This window comes from Pleurodeles waltl, chromosome 2_2 (assembly GCF_031143425.1).
Source record: "Pleurodeles waltl isolate 20211129_DDA chromosome 2_2, aPleWal1.hap1.20221129, whole genome shotgun sequence".
NCBI classification, from domain to species: domain Eukaryota; kingdom Metazoa; phylum Chordata; class Amphibia; order Caudata; family Salamandridae; genus Pleurodeles; species Pleurodeles waltl.
Genome location: NC_090439.1, coordinates 527,676,528 through 527,692,112, shown reverse-complemented (window position 1 = coordinate 527,692,112; position 15,585 = coordinate 527,676,528). Strand labels below are relative to the sequence as shown.

Sequence of the window (15,585 nt, the reverse complement as noted above, 5' to 3'; positions counted from 1 at the left end):
GGGTGCCAATATCACGTATCCTTTAAGCTATGCCAATGTCAGATTGCAGTGTACAGCCAGTGCGATGCAGCACCACTGAAGGGATGGCAGTGCAACCTCCAGCGCGAGGAGAGGCGAGGGCGACTCCCCTGGTCTCAACCCCTCCTCCCCCCCCCTTGCTGGCATGGGTCTAGGGTCCCGCACAGTTATCCACCTAGGCTCAGTCAATGCACAGTGCCCGGTATTGGGCCGGGCCCCCTGGACTCTGCAGCTTCTCACTCCACGGTCGGGGCAATCATGCTGGTCCACCAGCCATGAAGTCGATGGTGAGGCCAACACAGTGGTTTCCCCGATAAGCTTGAATCAGCCGGCGGCCCTCTTTGCAGCCTGGGGTGGGCCACCGAGTCTGCAGCGTCCAGCTGGTCTCTAGTGACGCCGGGCGTGGCACGAACAATGCCGCCGAGGCGCACTGCCCAGGCCCGGGCCAACACTGGTGCAGCACCTCAAGCCTCGCCGTCCGCCCTCAACGCCAATCTGTTTTCCGCTCGCCTGTTCCTCTGCCACACAGTCCCCTTCCAGGAGGGCCCGCTGCTCCAGTCCAGGTGGCGACCCCCGGGGAAACACTGCAGCCGTCGCGCTCCCTCGTCGCAGGCCTCCTCGGCCGGACCCACCCAGCGCCGCAGGCAAGGCACCGCCCGCGCACTGTATCGCTCCCCACAGCGGCCCAGTACACTCAAAAGCGGTTGAGGGGAGGCAGGACCCACAGCAATAGGCCAGAGAAAGACTGTGATCGCCTGGGGACAGGATATTTATTTGGCTGGCCGCAGAGCTCCGATTTACGGTGCTGCACTGGTCGCCATCTTGGCCAAGCCCCGGGTACTTTCCTACATCCAGCAGACCATCTGGATTATCTGAACCACTTATGCTTTCTGGATGTCAGCCCAAGTATACTGTAGAAACATTATTTTGCGGTCAACAAGTTCCTCAACCCTGGCTTTAACAAAGCTCACCACTATTAGAATAGCAACCACTGTGAACATCTCAGAGGTTTTAGATAATTTGGGTCAAACACAGGTATGCCCTTCTGGTCTCCTTGCCGTGGCTTGGGGTAGGCAGATGGAGGGGAGGTTTTGTGCTCTTTGTTTCTAGATCATTAGGTCGAGCATAGCAGTGGGCAAGCTCTGTTTTTTACGACAAGTTGAAATGTATCTGAGCTTTTAACCATGCCCACCGCACGCCCATCACTATCATTCGTTCATGGGTTTGCTTTAAAAAATCCTTTGTTTTAGTTGGTAACTGCTTTACGTTTGTCCCTCCTTAGGGTGGTTTTGTTACCATCTTGTCCATCGACCCTGTTACATGCTAATTGCACTTAAGTTGATAACTTTGACTGCGAACAAACTTTTTTCCTTTTGTCTCTCTTTGCACTCACGGCAGCGCTTTGAATCTGCTCGCTTATGTCAGCTGCCTTACTTTTTATTTTCAGTTTGTGTGGCAAGAAAAGTCCAGTTAAGAATTTACAATGCTAATAGCTCTACCTCGAGCAAACATGAGACCCATTGCATTGCAAATGCTTGTTTTTACTTGCAGTTTCTCTTGGCCTTCATTATGAAAGAATCATGACTAGGATTCTTGTCTGGCTATTATTTGTTGTCCCTGCCTGTGCTGTCTGAGGGATTAGGACCCTTTAGGTTTAGTTGACCTCTTTTGTTCCCTGTGAAAAATTCTCTCTGCTCAGGAAGGCCTTAATTAGCATGTAAAACTGATTTAAAAAAATTACCTATGTCAAAAGGAGGGGCTTCATTCTATACTTGAGAACCAATAGTAGTTTCCTCTGTCCAGGTTCAGTGCCTTTGGCAACTTGAGTGTATTGATTTTATGTATGTGACTGATATACACAAATGACTGGTGTCCTCTGCAAGGACTCTGAGCGGTTGCAGAGCCTTCAGCTGTCACTTGACTAACTTGTGGATCTGTGGACTGTTTTCAGTGGCTCTGGAATGCTCTTGGGCGGTGGGGGAAGCACATCCTTTTATTGCTATCAGATAGTCAGGACGATCATTTGAGATTGATCTCTGTAAGCCACACCCAGGCTTAGAGCCCAAAGAGTTTGACAGTAATTGTTGGCTCCAGCATCTCCAAAAATGGAAAACACATTAAATGTTGCAATGCTTAAAGAAAATGTGGAGATCCTCATACCAGACCTTCCTATAAGCATTGTTTGGAATCTGGAATGCTTGGTGCCTATTCTTTTACACACAAATCAGCAGGCTGGTTGATATTCCGATCTAAATTCACCATCTCCATCAGCAAGAAATGTCAGGAGTCTGTTGATTGAGCAAAATAACCTAGGTCCCATGCACAAAAAATGGCCAGTCTACGCTGCAGAAGCAGACCTGTTACGGTCAGGCTAATGACAAGTGTTTTGGATATTTTGAAAAATCCTTCAACTATTTGGTTACCTATAATTTACAGAACCTCCTAGTCTGCAAACAATTAACATAGACCCAGCACCGCTTCTACAAACACAAGCATCCTATGATCACTGCAGACAAAGCAATTCTTGTTTTGTAGCAACATATAGTTCATTGGTACACAGTGATTAAAGCATCACCTTATTTGTATTTATATAGCACTTACTACCCATGATGACGCATCAAAGTGCTTTTCGCAAGTAACACTCTACTCCGGAACCCAAAAGGATTAGTGGTGGATTAGTATAGGGAAATATGAGTTAATTTGAGGGGGTGGACATGTGAGTCTGGTAGTTGGAGTCAATAGAATAATGGAGGGATAGAGGGAATAATCCAGAAAGTGTTAATAGGGAGATCATAGTATTAAGATGAGGTTTGGGATGAGTCAAAGGGGGGAAGAGTCTAGGAAGGTTTATTTTGGAGATCATAGTAGAATGTGGTTTGGGATGAGTTCAAGAGTGGGGCTGGAGGATAGATTGAGAGAGGTATAGGGTGAGACAGAGCAGTGCACTGGAGAGTTAAAAAAAAAAAAATCTCTTTTCTCTTATACAGTAGGACTAAAGTAGTAAATATATTAATGAATACATAGAAAGGGAATATATATATATATATATATATATATATATATGATGATATATTGAGATTTAAAGTTGTATTGTATAAGCAGACTTCCAAGTATTGCAGTGTTTGAAGGTTATTTGTGTACTTTTTATAACATTATTTCTTATACTCAATATTTCAATAGTGAAATGGTAGTAGATAAATAGTTAAGATATTTACTTATGGTGATAGATGAATAAAACAGACCAATAAACAGCTAATCAAACAACTTCTATAGAAAATATGCAATTACCTATGAACGTGTTAAGCATAGAATAATTTAAATATTTATATTTAACTGTAAGTAATGTATACATTTGTTAAGCAGGCCTAAAGAGTATGTATATATCTTAAGAAAAAAAAATTGTTATACATTTGTACAAAGTAATACACATATCTAGAAATATACATGGAATCAATTATAAATGTATACACACACCGGGATGTGCAGTACATTGCTGTTTGAGTATGGTGGTTAAGTAGGAAAGAGCCAACTCTTGGGTAGTCTTCTGAAGATAAGGTAGTTATCCGTGGATCTTATATTTGGGGGTAATGAAATCCATAGTTTGGTTGCTCAAAGAGAGAAAGATGTGGTACTTATTATCTTTTCATTTTATGGTGGGGTTTTAAGGCAAGGTGCCAATCGTGAGCGCAGCTTCCTTTGTTGAATGTGTTTGGTGGTTTTTATTCCTGATAAAAGGTGGTCTTGTTCCATGTATTGCTTTGGGTGCGACACAAAGCAACTTGAAGGTATATCTTAAGCATCATCTTAAATAAACACAAGACCTACTCCAATAAGTCCTCAAGCTCTCTAAACTTGTCAAAGGCAGACAGCTGTCATCCAATTGCATATAATTCCACAGCTTCCCACCTACACAGTGCCACAGGACTCCATCCTTGTCCCAATCATAAACTCGATCAGTAACCCAAATATAAAGAGTCTCATTGTCTCAAAACAAATTCACCCATCACCCCCCTCCAGCTCACCCAGACTGCACCTATGTCCTCTGACAAAAACCCTAGACAAACTGGTCACTACATAGTGAGCCTTATGCCAACACACTTAATAGCATCCCTGCAATTCTTCCTGTATCACACATCAAAGTTGGACTTACCAAAACCTTAGGCCTTTTGTCGAAATAACCCAGCTCTGCCCAGTCATTATCTTTAGCAGAAAAGAAGCATATGAGTGAGCCTAAATAAGATGTCTGTCTAGGGTTTGTAAGTACCCACCCATGGTTGTGAAATGTACTATTGACATTGCAGCCTTACTGCTGAGATTGTTCTGTACTAAGGTATCCTAAAACCTGGTCTGATAGTCCTTTTTAATTACCTCATCCCCTTGGGCTTCAAAATGATTTATTAAAAAGGAGACAAATTAGGTCCAGTTACTTTTGATTTATTATGCCTCTTTCATGCATGGAAAAACCCACCCAGGCCACCTCCTTATCTGAATTGATGGTTGCAAAATACACCAGAGCAAACCTGAGGATATCTGCCTAAAAATCCAGGTATGCCATATCCACTTTTTTAAACTCCTATGTTTTAGTTTTACTGAAAGCTAAGGACGCCAGAGAATATATTTGTGTGACATCGCAATAGTATGTTTTTTCGTTCGGTTAAAGAGTCAAGACAACTAACTTGTTCAATATATCAGACAAAATGTAACCGGTAAGTCTCTGGAAACCCATCTGGGCATTACATTGCTCAAAGGCAGTCTCCTTTTACTGAAGATACCCAGTGTGTGTTCTAACTGCCTCCTTTGTGGCCCTCCTTAATGGAGAACAGATAACCCCATTGTAAATGCACTGTTGTGATTATCAGGATCAAAGCATATCGGTTTCTTAACTGTAATAATGCATAACCCTGAGTAGTAAATAGAGATGCACAAATAGGTAGTTTTCTTTGGCACCAAAACCTAGGAAGTCCCTGAAAGGCAGTCTGGCTGAGCTATCTAATGATTAACCAGGTTTCCGTGTAATATGTCTGAAGCGAACTAGCGCCTCTTGTGCTGTTTCAGTGACACAGAAATGATCTCTGCGCAGGACGTACTTGACCAGCCTGCTTCTCAAACACATCAGAAAGAAAACTATTGGTGCTTCAGTGCTGCCAATAACGCTAATTTGTTCCTTCGCATTCTTTAAAAGGTGGGTGCTTCACAAGCAACACTAAAGGACATACTCAACCATACATATATGCACGCCACCTTGGAGTGTGGCACATTTTATAGGGCATATAGACAAAAGTACATGTTTTCCTTTTTAACCTCAAATTACTGAGGATTCAGGTGTGTGTTAAATTGTAATTACATCTGAGAGTTTTAATGATGATAGTAATGTTTCCTTTGTTGGGGTAGTTATAACACATTCCAGCATCTACTAATCACCTATTGGAGTCTAGTTTAATGACATGTACCCATTATCCTAATATTCAAGATTTCCATATTAGTGAAGTATACATCCCTCTGAATCCACAGATGTCATTCTACAGTAATTCTACATTGTGTACACAAATAATACATAAATATATCTGGTATTTTGTACTCTAGAATCTCCATCTATATGAGCGCCACAGTTTCTATTGTTATTCACCCCAATTGTATTTTATCTGTTCCAATTGTCATCGTTATGACATCCAACCAAATCAATTTGACTTGGATAGCTCCTGTGGACATTGATGAGATGCATTTTATAAAATGGCAATTTCTCCACACAATGTCAGGCCCCAATGGGCGTCCCATACCTGCGCTCTGAGGGTAACAAGCTCTCCAGTTGTTGCCTAGAGCCAGGCAGAGGCAGAGAAAGTGAGATATTGTTTGATTTAGTATTGCACAGTATAAAATAGCGCAATTCGCTGCATAGTTTCAGGTCTGTCTGGCATTACTAAATCCAAGCCTCCGATAATAAGTTTCGACAGGCTTTCTTATCGCAAATGCTAAGCACAGTTGGCTCTCTTCTCTCTTGTAGGAGCTCCCCTGCTAAATAAACATTTTTCAGCTCATAAACGCTAGAAGATTTTGTTCAAAGGACAAGTGTTTCACTGCTCTTTTCAGAAAACATTTCAAATCAATAACGCTAGAACAAGCTTTGTTCCATGGTGATATCCGTGCTCTAGTAAGAATAGAATTGGTTTTGTTCAGATGTCTTTCATGGTGATAACAGTGTATTAATAAAAAAGGACGGTTAGTGGCATTAGTGCCTCGTGCCACAGGAGTTTCCACATGAGGAAACTGTTTCCAGCCCAGACCTTCCTCACCGAAGAAGGGGTCTCATTTCGCAGGAGATGATGGGTCTACTTTGACAGACGGATAAGACGTTTTCACCCTTTTTAAATTAAGGTGTTCCCTTTGTCATGGATTCACCTGTCAACAGAATGCCCAGCTGAGTGCACACTTGTTCTTGTACTTTCTGCTAGAATGAATGGGTGACCTGTGGTATAGGTAATTTATAAGAACACTGACCTAGGGGAAAAGGGGGGGGGGGGCTCAACCCACCCCTGATGCCCCTTACCCCATCCCACTTCCTATCCTTTTCACACTTTGTCTGAGAGTCAATGATCGACTTGTAATGCCATATTGAGCAAGGTAGGAAACAGTTTAGGTACCATTTTCTGATGTTCTTTGTTTATCTCATAAAGGCTTTTTCTCGGAGTATAAGCATCTTTGTGAATGCTGCTAAGAAGTTAGACTTGTGGTTTGAACAAGGATTAGCGGGTGGTTGAAACAAAGGGAGAAAACCTGGATAATGCTACACTGTAAAATAACTATGAGGTAACAACCACTAGTTTGATCCAAGTTCCTAGATGAAAAGGAAGCTTGATCTATGCTCGCACGTTAGCTCTGGTCTTAGGCACTTCCCTGTCCTGGGACAGGAAAGCAGATGCGACAGCACACTGCAAGTATAAATTCTTGGTTGCGTTCATGCACACAGTCCACTTCCTCCTGTGGTAAAGGAAGATCGATAAAAGGGGAACATGGAGGACAACACAAGGGATATTATGGCGCTTAGTAGTAATATTGTGAGCACTACTGTATTCAGTTCAGTTTGACCTTCACATTTTTGTGATGGAACCTTCCGGAATCTGCAGTAATCCCCATAATTCCTACCACCCAGCATTGTCTCATCTATACCGATAAAATTTCTGCTGCACTTGTCAGCCTAAATTTTTTTTTTTCCAAACTGCCCTTTTGGACCCACTTTGGTTCCCCCCTCAATTTTGACGTGTTTTTGGCTCTTCCCTGTCACAAACACTTGGCCCACCTACCCAAGTGAGGTATCATTTTTACCGGGAAACTGAGGGGAGCGTAGGGTGGTAGAAAGTTCTGGAATCTAAGAGGAGCCACAAATGTCCTGTCACCGAAATGTGAGGAAAAGATTTTAGCCGCATTTTGAGGTTTGCAAAGGATTCTGGGTAACAGAACCTGGTGAGAGAGCCCCACAAGTCACCCCGTCCTGGATTCCCCTAGGTCTCTAGTTTTAAAAAATGCACAGGTTTGGTAGGTTTCCCTATGTGCCGGCTGAGCTAGAGGCCAAAATCCACAAGTAGGCACTTTGCAAACAACACCTCTGTTTTGTTTGAGAAAATGTGATGTGTCCACTTTGTGTTTTGGGGCATTTCCTGTTGTGGGCATTAAGCCTACCCACACAAGTGAGGTACCATTTTTAGCGGGAGACTTGGGGGAACATAGATTAGCAAAACAAGTGTTATTGCCCCTTGTCTTTCTCTACATTTTCTCCTTCCAAATATAAGACAGTGTGTAAAAAAAGACGTCTATTTGAGAAATGCCCTGTAATTTACATGCTAGTATGGGCACCCCAGAATTCAGAGATGTGCAAATAACCACTGCTCCTCAACACCTTATCTTGTGCCCATTTTGGAATACAAAGGTTTTCTTGATACCTATTTTTGACTCTCTATATTTCAGCAAATGAATTGCTGTATACCTGGATTAGAATGAAAACCCACTGTAAGGTGCATCTCATTTATTGGCTCTGGGTGCCTAGGGTTCTTGATGAACCTACAAGTCCTATATATCCCCCAGCGGACGTAACAGTATATTGCTTTAAAAAATCTGACATTGCAGGAAAAAGTTAGAGTAAAACGTAGAGAAAAATTGCTGTTTTTTAACCTCAATTTCAATATTATTTTATTTGTTATTTTCGGCAGGAAACCCTTGTAGGATGTACACAAATTACCCATTGCTGAATTCAGAATTTTGTCTACTTTTCAGAAATGTTTAACTTTCTGGGATCCAGCATTGGTTTCACACCCATTTCTGTCACTGACTGGAAGGAGGCTGAAAGCACAAAAAATCGTAAAAATGGGGTATGTCCCAGTAAAATGCCAAAATTGTGTTGAAAAATTGGGTTTTCTGATTCAAGTCTGCCTGTTCCTGAAAACTGCGTAGCTGGTGATTTTAGCACTGCAAACCCTTTTGTTGATGCTATTTTCAGTGGAAAAAACACAAGCCGCCTTCTGCAGCCCTTTTTTCCCATTTTTTTTTTTTAAACAAAAATTTCACTGTATTTTGGCTAAGTTCTTGGCCTCCTTCACGGGAACCCACAAAGTCTGGGTACCTCTAGAATCCCTAGGATGCTGGAAAAAAAGGACACAAATTTGGCGTGGGTAGCTTATGTGGACAAAGTTATGAGGGCTTAAGCGAGAAATATTCCAAATAGGCAAAAAAAGGCCTGGCACAGGAGGGGGAAAAGGCCTGGCAATGAAAGGGTTAATGCACTGTTGTAATTCCCAATCTTTCTTTTGAAGAATACTGCACCCCATATGTGGGTGCTCATGCTTAAATTGTTCTGCTTTACTTCTGTAGCGACATGGTGTCTTTAAGATAAAAGGGCTACAGATGCTGTAAAGCCAATTCCTTATTGTCCATACATGTGGGGGAGATAGTAAACTTCTGCTGGGCCGGAGTGATCTTAATGGCTCAAACTGACTCGATTCTTGTGGGCTGAGAAGGCTGGTGAATTTTTTTTTTTTCTTTTTTTTTTTTTTTTAAATAAGTCCCCAGGACTGAGTTTGTCTGGAGCTTCTTAAAAAACATTTTTAAATGTATGCAACACAGGAGAGGGCAGTACCCTGGGGGCAGTGTACAGCTCTACTTTTCTCTCTGGTGAGAAAAAGCACTATGTAGAGTAGGTCAGCCTTTACACAGCCCCTCCTTGGAAAATCAGCAGAGCAGCCTGTCTTCTGTGCCTATGAAGGGGAAAGTTCATGTCCTGGTTATTCACAATATATGTGCAATAGACAAGGCTATATGTGAGAAGGGGATGACCTTCTCTTAAATAGCCTCAAGATTGAGGGATTCAGGGCACCTGTAAAGGACACACGTGTGTGAGTGCTCAGATGTTTGTGAGAAAGCTCTCAAATTAACCTCCCGTGGTTGTCATTGTTGGTTGTTGCAGATTCCAGTGTTGGCACTTTGGGAAGCTGAAGGGCTGAATCTGTGTGTGGCCCGAGAGTTTTAGAGTAGTAAGTACATTTTGGTTGGCGGAGCAGTAGATTCTAGAAGGGGATTAGCATGAGAGGGTTTTGGTGAGGTACATTCGGGAGGTTTCGATATTTCTTAGTTTTTGACAAACAACCTACCTGTCATTTAGCAGAGTGTGCTGGTGTCAAGTTTGAAGATTAGCAAAATGAGTCCTAGAAACAGTAGCCTTAATTTTCTGGTAACTAGAGCATTGATATTAAGCCCTGGTCTGAGGCTTGGGGGGGAAGGGTGGCCTGAACACATACAAGTCCTAAATTCCAGCCTGTGCTTGGTCACTAATGAGTTTGTTTAGCAAACTGACCACATTAATGGGTGTTTTGATCCAGGAAACTGGAATCCCTTTCTGACTTAACCTATTCATGCTCTAAGCAGTTTCACAACTCTTAACCATTGTTAATATGTGTACCGGTCTAGTTATTCCAATGATGTTCAAAAGTAAATTAGCAGGAATCCTTCCTGCTTAGACAAAACAAATCTCTACAAGGCACTCCCCTAAGAGACTAGACTATATGGACAAGCTGTGTTGCATTTAGTTTTGGCCTCCATCCATACCTGTTTCCACTCGCTGTATTTTCTTCACTATATAATTTCTTAGATGCAAGCAATTGTTTTTCACTGCACTGCGGCCTGCAATGAGATCAAAGTGCAACTTTATTTCACTACAAAATCATATAGTGATTTTAAGTATTGCAGGTAAGTAGCCTGCCATTTTGTCTTCAGATTAATTTTCCGTAATCGAACACCTTTGAAATGCATGGTTGTGTATCACAAATTAGCAACTCTTGTCGATTTAAATAACCATAATAATGCTTGGTGTTTTTGGCAGTAGGATTATACTTGCTATTAAAATGAAGATTTTATTTTGTCTTGTAAGGATTAATCCATTTTAGGTTTACATTGCAGAGTTGATGAAATGTAAGGATGGTCATTTCTTTAGTCTTTGTTTTTGATATTTACTCATATTTTTTTTTTTTCTTTACCAGGTATCAACAGATGTTGCATACAAATCTAGTTTATCTAGCCACAATAGCAGACTCCAATCAAAATATGCAGTCTCTTTTGCCTGCTGTAAGTATATTTAAAAGTAATCCTAAAGCATAGGGGAGTAGTAGGCTTTTGTGGCTATAGATTCAGTTTAAAGCTTTGATGACTGCTTTATTTGAGTAATCTCTTCACCTCCTTAGCCATTTCACAATTGTTTTACCACTCAGTATGCCTTCTCAAGTATGTTCAAGACGACATGGCTTTAATTTGGTAGGCCCTTCCTAGTTTAAGCACATCTAATTCCTGCTAAGTCTGCCAATGTACCCATCCGTTAAGAGGCTTTATCTATTTACCGGACTTGGGAGTCTGTTACCGGAGATTGGAACCGTAAATAGTTTGACATCTAGCAGGTGGTTAGGAAAAGCATGTGGGTTTTCAGAATTCACTTGATTCACTTTACTTATTGTGCTCTCAGGATTAAGAATGGCAGAATTTTTTATAATAATAATGAGCTTTTGTTTCATGCTGCCTTTTAGATACGAAAATTGAAGGATGATTGTTGCCAGTGACGTTAAGCTGTGACTGGAGTTATGTGAGACCTCTTTTCCCAGGGAAACATCTAGAGGATACTTCACTGTTTTTCTGTAGTTATTTGCAACTGAGGGAACTTCATGGCTAGTGATTCTTAGAAATTGTTTTGGCCATGTCGATAAACTTCAGAGTCCATGCCAACAAGGGATATTACTTTTTCAGTTACTGCTGTCTCATCACAAGATGGGAGTTTTATTCCTTCATGGATATAGAGTTCTTTTGATATATATATATATATATATTTTTTTTTACAAATGTAAGGTGGAGCAACTTCATTTTGTCTTTAAAAAAATCACTTATGCTTTCAAATTTAACTAGCTCCTTTGTTCATGTCTTTATGCACTGCCTCCATGCCTCGTTGTAGAAAACATTGTCTACAACCTGGACTACAAGAGGTTTAAAGTTATATTTAGTTAATGGAATGACCACAGCATTCTTTGCTTGTTGGACTGGTATTTGCTTCATGAAGGCGCCCCACTATTTTCATTGGTTAGTAAGCTAGCTTCAATAATGTTCTGAAGACCCATATGCTCAAATGTGATATCTGATAGAGACTTCTAGTTGCAGATTATTTACCTTTGAATTTCCCAAGGAGTCCGACTGGATCTGGAGTTTTTTTTTCTTTGAGCAATACCCCTGCGTGCCGTTAGGTGGTGTCAGTCAACTCCGCAGGCATCGTGATATCGCAGTCGTATAGAGGCACCACCTCGATGACATCAGTTCTTTTTTTTCCACCGCAGCCTGCACGCAGATCTGGAGAAAAGCTACCTCAGTAATTATTTGACTAACTGCAACATTTTGTCAAATTTGTTTTTGACAAGTTTTGATGCGTCGAGGGATGTCCCGTAAGACTGGATTCAAGCCTTGCGACTCCGGTCACTGCATGATGTCGGTGACTGATCTGCACCTCGTGTGCCTCTGGTGTTTTGGTTGCGACCACGACCCAAAGTTGTCCTCAGAGTGTTGGGCCGTGAACCCGAAAGCTTTGAGAGAGAGGTCCCTAAAGCTCATGGCAGCCCGAAACTCGACTCCTCGTCGTCAGGAGACCGGTCACGGAGTCACCACCTTTCTTCTTAGTCCAAGTGAGCTGGACATTCGGGTAAGAAGAAGGCGAAACGTTCTTTGACTTCACCCCGTCACTCGCACGACGGGGGAAGCGCGTCAATGCTTTAGGCCTCTGTCTCTGGAGCCTGTCTGGGTCTGCTCCACGCCTCCCTAAATTTCCGGGAACCGTGGCTACCCCTGGCCCACTAAAGGAGTTCAATGAGGCCATGCACCTCAAATTTGGGCAGCCTGACCCATCGCTGGCGCCTTCGGGCCCAGGGGAGTCTGAGAGGGCCCCCTCCGGTTCAAAGTGAGCAACTTCGGTCCAGACTCTGGAGGGCACCTCACGATCTGCTCCTGGATGCATCCTGAAGCCAGTCGTGCCAATGCGACCTTTCCCGGGGCCAGAAGTCGACGCTCCTGGTGCCGATTGGGCCCACAATCTACGTCACTCCTATACTCATTCCCGATGGCCCGGACCCAGAACAACGTCACTGATACTGTTTTCCATGGGCTCTTCTGTGCCCAGGGTTGATCCTGAACCCTATTACTATAAGTATGGATATGGGGATAGTGTAGAGGGGTCGCTTGACCCTTTAGAAGACCAGCCTGAACTGGACTGGGTGCAGGATTTGAGTGATGCCAATTGGCTGGACACCTCCTCTGATACTAGCATGTTCTCTCCCCGTACCGTGGCTATGGAGGAAGAAGCGTCTTAATCTATGGTGGTGAGAAAGGAGGGCTGAGGTTTTGAACCTCGAGCTTCCATCTGTGGATGTCAGGCCTAACCTCCTGACCGAAGTGCTTCAGCCTGGGGCCTCCAACTCAGAACCCCTTTTTCTCTTTTATGAAGCACTTACAGACGTCCTATTGGTGACCTGGTCCAAACCCAGTACAGGTTCTCCTGTGAATAGGACGATTGCCTGCCGCCATCGGCCTGTGCCGAATGACCCAAATTTCCTCAACCTACGCCTGAGAGCCTTGTTGTAGGAAGTTGGCTCTTTATGCACTATTTCAAAGTAAGGAATAGTATGCACAGAGTCCAAGGGTTCCCCTTAGAGGTAAGATAGTGGCAAAAAGAGATTATACTAATGCTCTATTTTGTGGTAGTGTGGTCGAGCAGTAGGCTTATCAACGGAGTAGTGTTAAGCATTTGTTGTACATACACACAGGCAATAAATGAGGAACACACACTCAGAGACAATTCCAGGCCAATAGGTTTTTGTATAGAAAAATATATTTTCTTAGTTTATTTTAAGAACCACAGGTTCAAATTCTACATGTAATATCTCATTTGAAAGGTATTGCAGGTAAGTACTTTAGGAACTTTGAATAATCACAATAGCATATATACTTTTTACATAAAACACATATAGCTATTTTAAAAGTGGACACTTAGTGCAATTTTCACAGTTCCTAGGGGAGGTAAGTTATTGTTAGTTCTTGCAGGTAAGTAAACCACCTATGGGGTTCAAATTGGGGTCCAAGGTAGCCCACCGTTGGGGGTTCAGAGCAACCCCAAAGTCACCACACCAGCAGCTCAGGGCCGGTCAGGTGCAGAGTTCAAAGTGGTGCCCAAAGCACATAGGCTTCAATGGAGAAGGGGGTGCCCCGGTTCCAGTCTGCCAGCAGGTAAGTACCTGCGTCTTCGAAGGGCAGACCAGGGGGGTTTTGTAGGGCACCGGGGGGGCCACAAGTCCACACAGAAAGTACACCCTCAGCAGCGCGGGGGCGGCCGGGTGCAGTGTGCAAACAAGCGTCTGGTTTGTAATAGGAATCAATGGGAGACCAAGGGGTCTCTTCAGCGGTGCAGGCAGGCAAGGGGGGGGCTCCTCGGGGTAGCCACCACCTGGGCAAGGGAGAGGGCCTCCTGGGGGTCACTCCGGCACTGGAGTTCCGATCCTTCAGGTCCTGGGGGCTGCGGGTGCAGGGTCTTTTCCAGGCGTCGGGATCTGGGAGTCAGGCAGTCGCGGTCAGGGGGAGCCTCGGGATTCCCTCTGCAGGCGTCGCTGTCGGGGCTCAGGGGGGACAACTTTGGTTACTCAGTCTTGGAGTCGCCTGGGGGTCCTCCCTGTAGCGTTGTTTCTTCACCAGTCGAGTCGGGGTCGCCGGGTGCAGTGTTGCAAGTCTCACGCTTCTGGCGGGAATTGCAGGGGTCTTTAAAGTTGCTCCTCTGGAAACAAAGTTGCAGTCTTTGTTGAACAGGGCCGCTGTTCTCGGGAGTTTCTTGGTCCTTTTAGAGCAGGGCAGTCCTCTGAGGATTCAGAGGTCGCTGATCCTGGGGAAAGCGTCGCTGGAGCAGTTTTCTTCCGAAGGGGGGAGACAGGCCGGTAGAGCTGGGGCCAAGGCAGTTGGTGTCTCCGTCTTCTCTGCAGGGTTTTTCAGCTCAGCAGTCCTCTTCTTCTTAGGTTGCAGGAATCTGAGTTCCTAGGTTCAGGGGAGCCCTTAAATACTAAATTTAAGGGCGTGTTTAGGTCTGTTGGGTTAGTAGCCAATGGCTACTATCCCTGAGGGTGGGTACACCCTCTTTGTGCCTCCTCCCAAGGGGAGGGGGTCACATTCCTATCCCTATTGGGGGAATCCTCCATCTGCAAGATGGAGGATTTCTAAAAGTTAGTCACCTCAGCTCAGGACACCTTAGGGGCTGTCCTGACTGGCCAGTGACTCCTCCTTGTTATTCTTATCATTTCCTCCGGCCTTGCCGCCAAAAGTGGGGCCGTGGCCGGAGGGGGCGGGCAACTCCACTAGCTGGAGTGCCCTGTGGTGCTGGAACAAAGGGGGTGAGCCTTTGAGGCTCACCGCCAGGTGTTACAGCTCCTGCCTGGGGGAGGTGATAGCATCTCCACCCAGTGCAGGCTTTGTTACTAGCCACAGAGTGACAAAGGCACTCTCCCCATGTGGCCAGCAACATGTCTCGAGTGTGGTAGGCTGCTAAAACCAGTCCGCCTACATGGGTAGTTGGTTTAGGTTTCAGGGGGCACCTCTAAGGTGCCCTCTGGGGTGTATTTTACAATAAATTGTACACTGGCATCAGTGTGCATTTATTGTGCTGAGAAGTTTGATACCAAACTTCCCAGTTTTCAGTGTAGCCATTATGGTGCTGTGGAGTCAGTGTTTGACAGACTCCCAGACCATATACTCTTATGGCTACCCTGCACTTACAATGTCTAAGGTTTTGCTTAGACACTGTAGAGGCACAGTGCTCATGCACTGGTGCCCTCACCTATGGTATAGTGCACCCTGCCTTAGGGCTGTAAGGCCTGCTAGAGGGGTGACTTATCTATACTGCATAGGCAGTGTGAGGTTGGCATGGCACCCTGAGGGGAGTGCCATGTCGACTTACTCGTTTTGCCCTCACCAGCACACACAAGCTGGCAAGCAGTGTGTCTGTGCTGAGTGAGGGGTCCTCAG

At 44.2% G+C, this 15,585-nt stretch overlaps 1 protein-coding gene across 3 annotated transcripts in view; it reads left to right on the top strand.

The window, feature by feature from the left end:
- The window catches only part of SS18 (SS18 subunit of BAF chromatin remodeling complex), a 246,059-nt gene that overhangs the window by 27,806 nt on the left and 202,668 nt on the right, over positions 1–15,585 (top strand). For all 3 annotated transcript variants that reach the window (XM_069220049.1, XM_069220050.1, XM_069220051.1), the window contains exon 3: positions 10,539–10,623. In XM_069220049.1, coding sequence (XP_069076150.1) covers positions 10,539–10,623 — 85 coding nt within the window. The remainder of the gene's footprint in view (positions 1–10,538; positions 10,624–15,585) is intronic.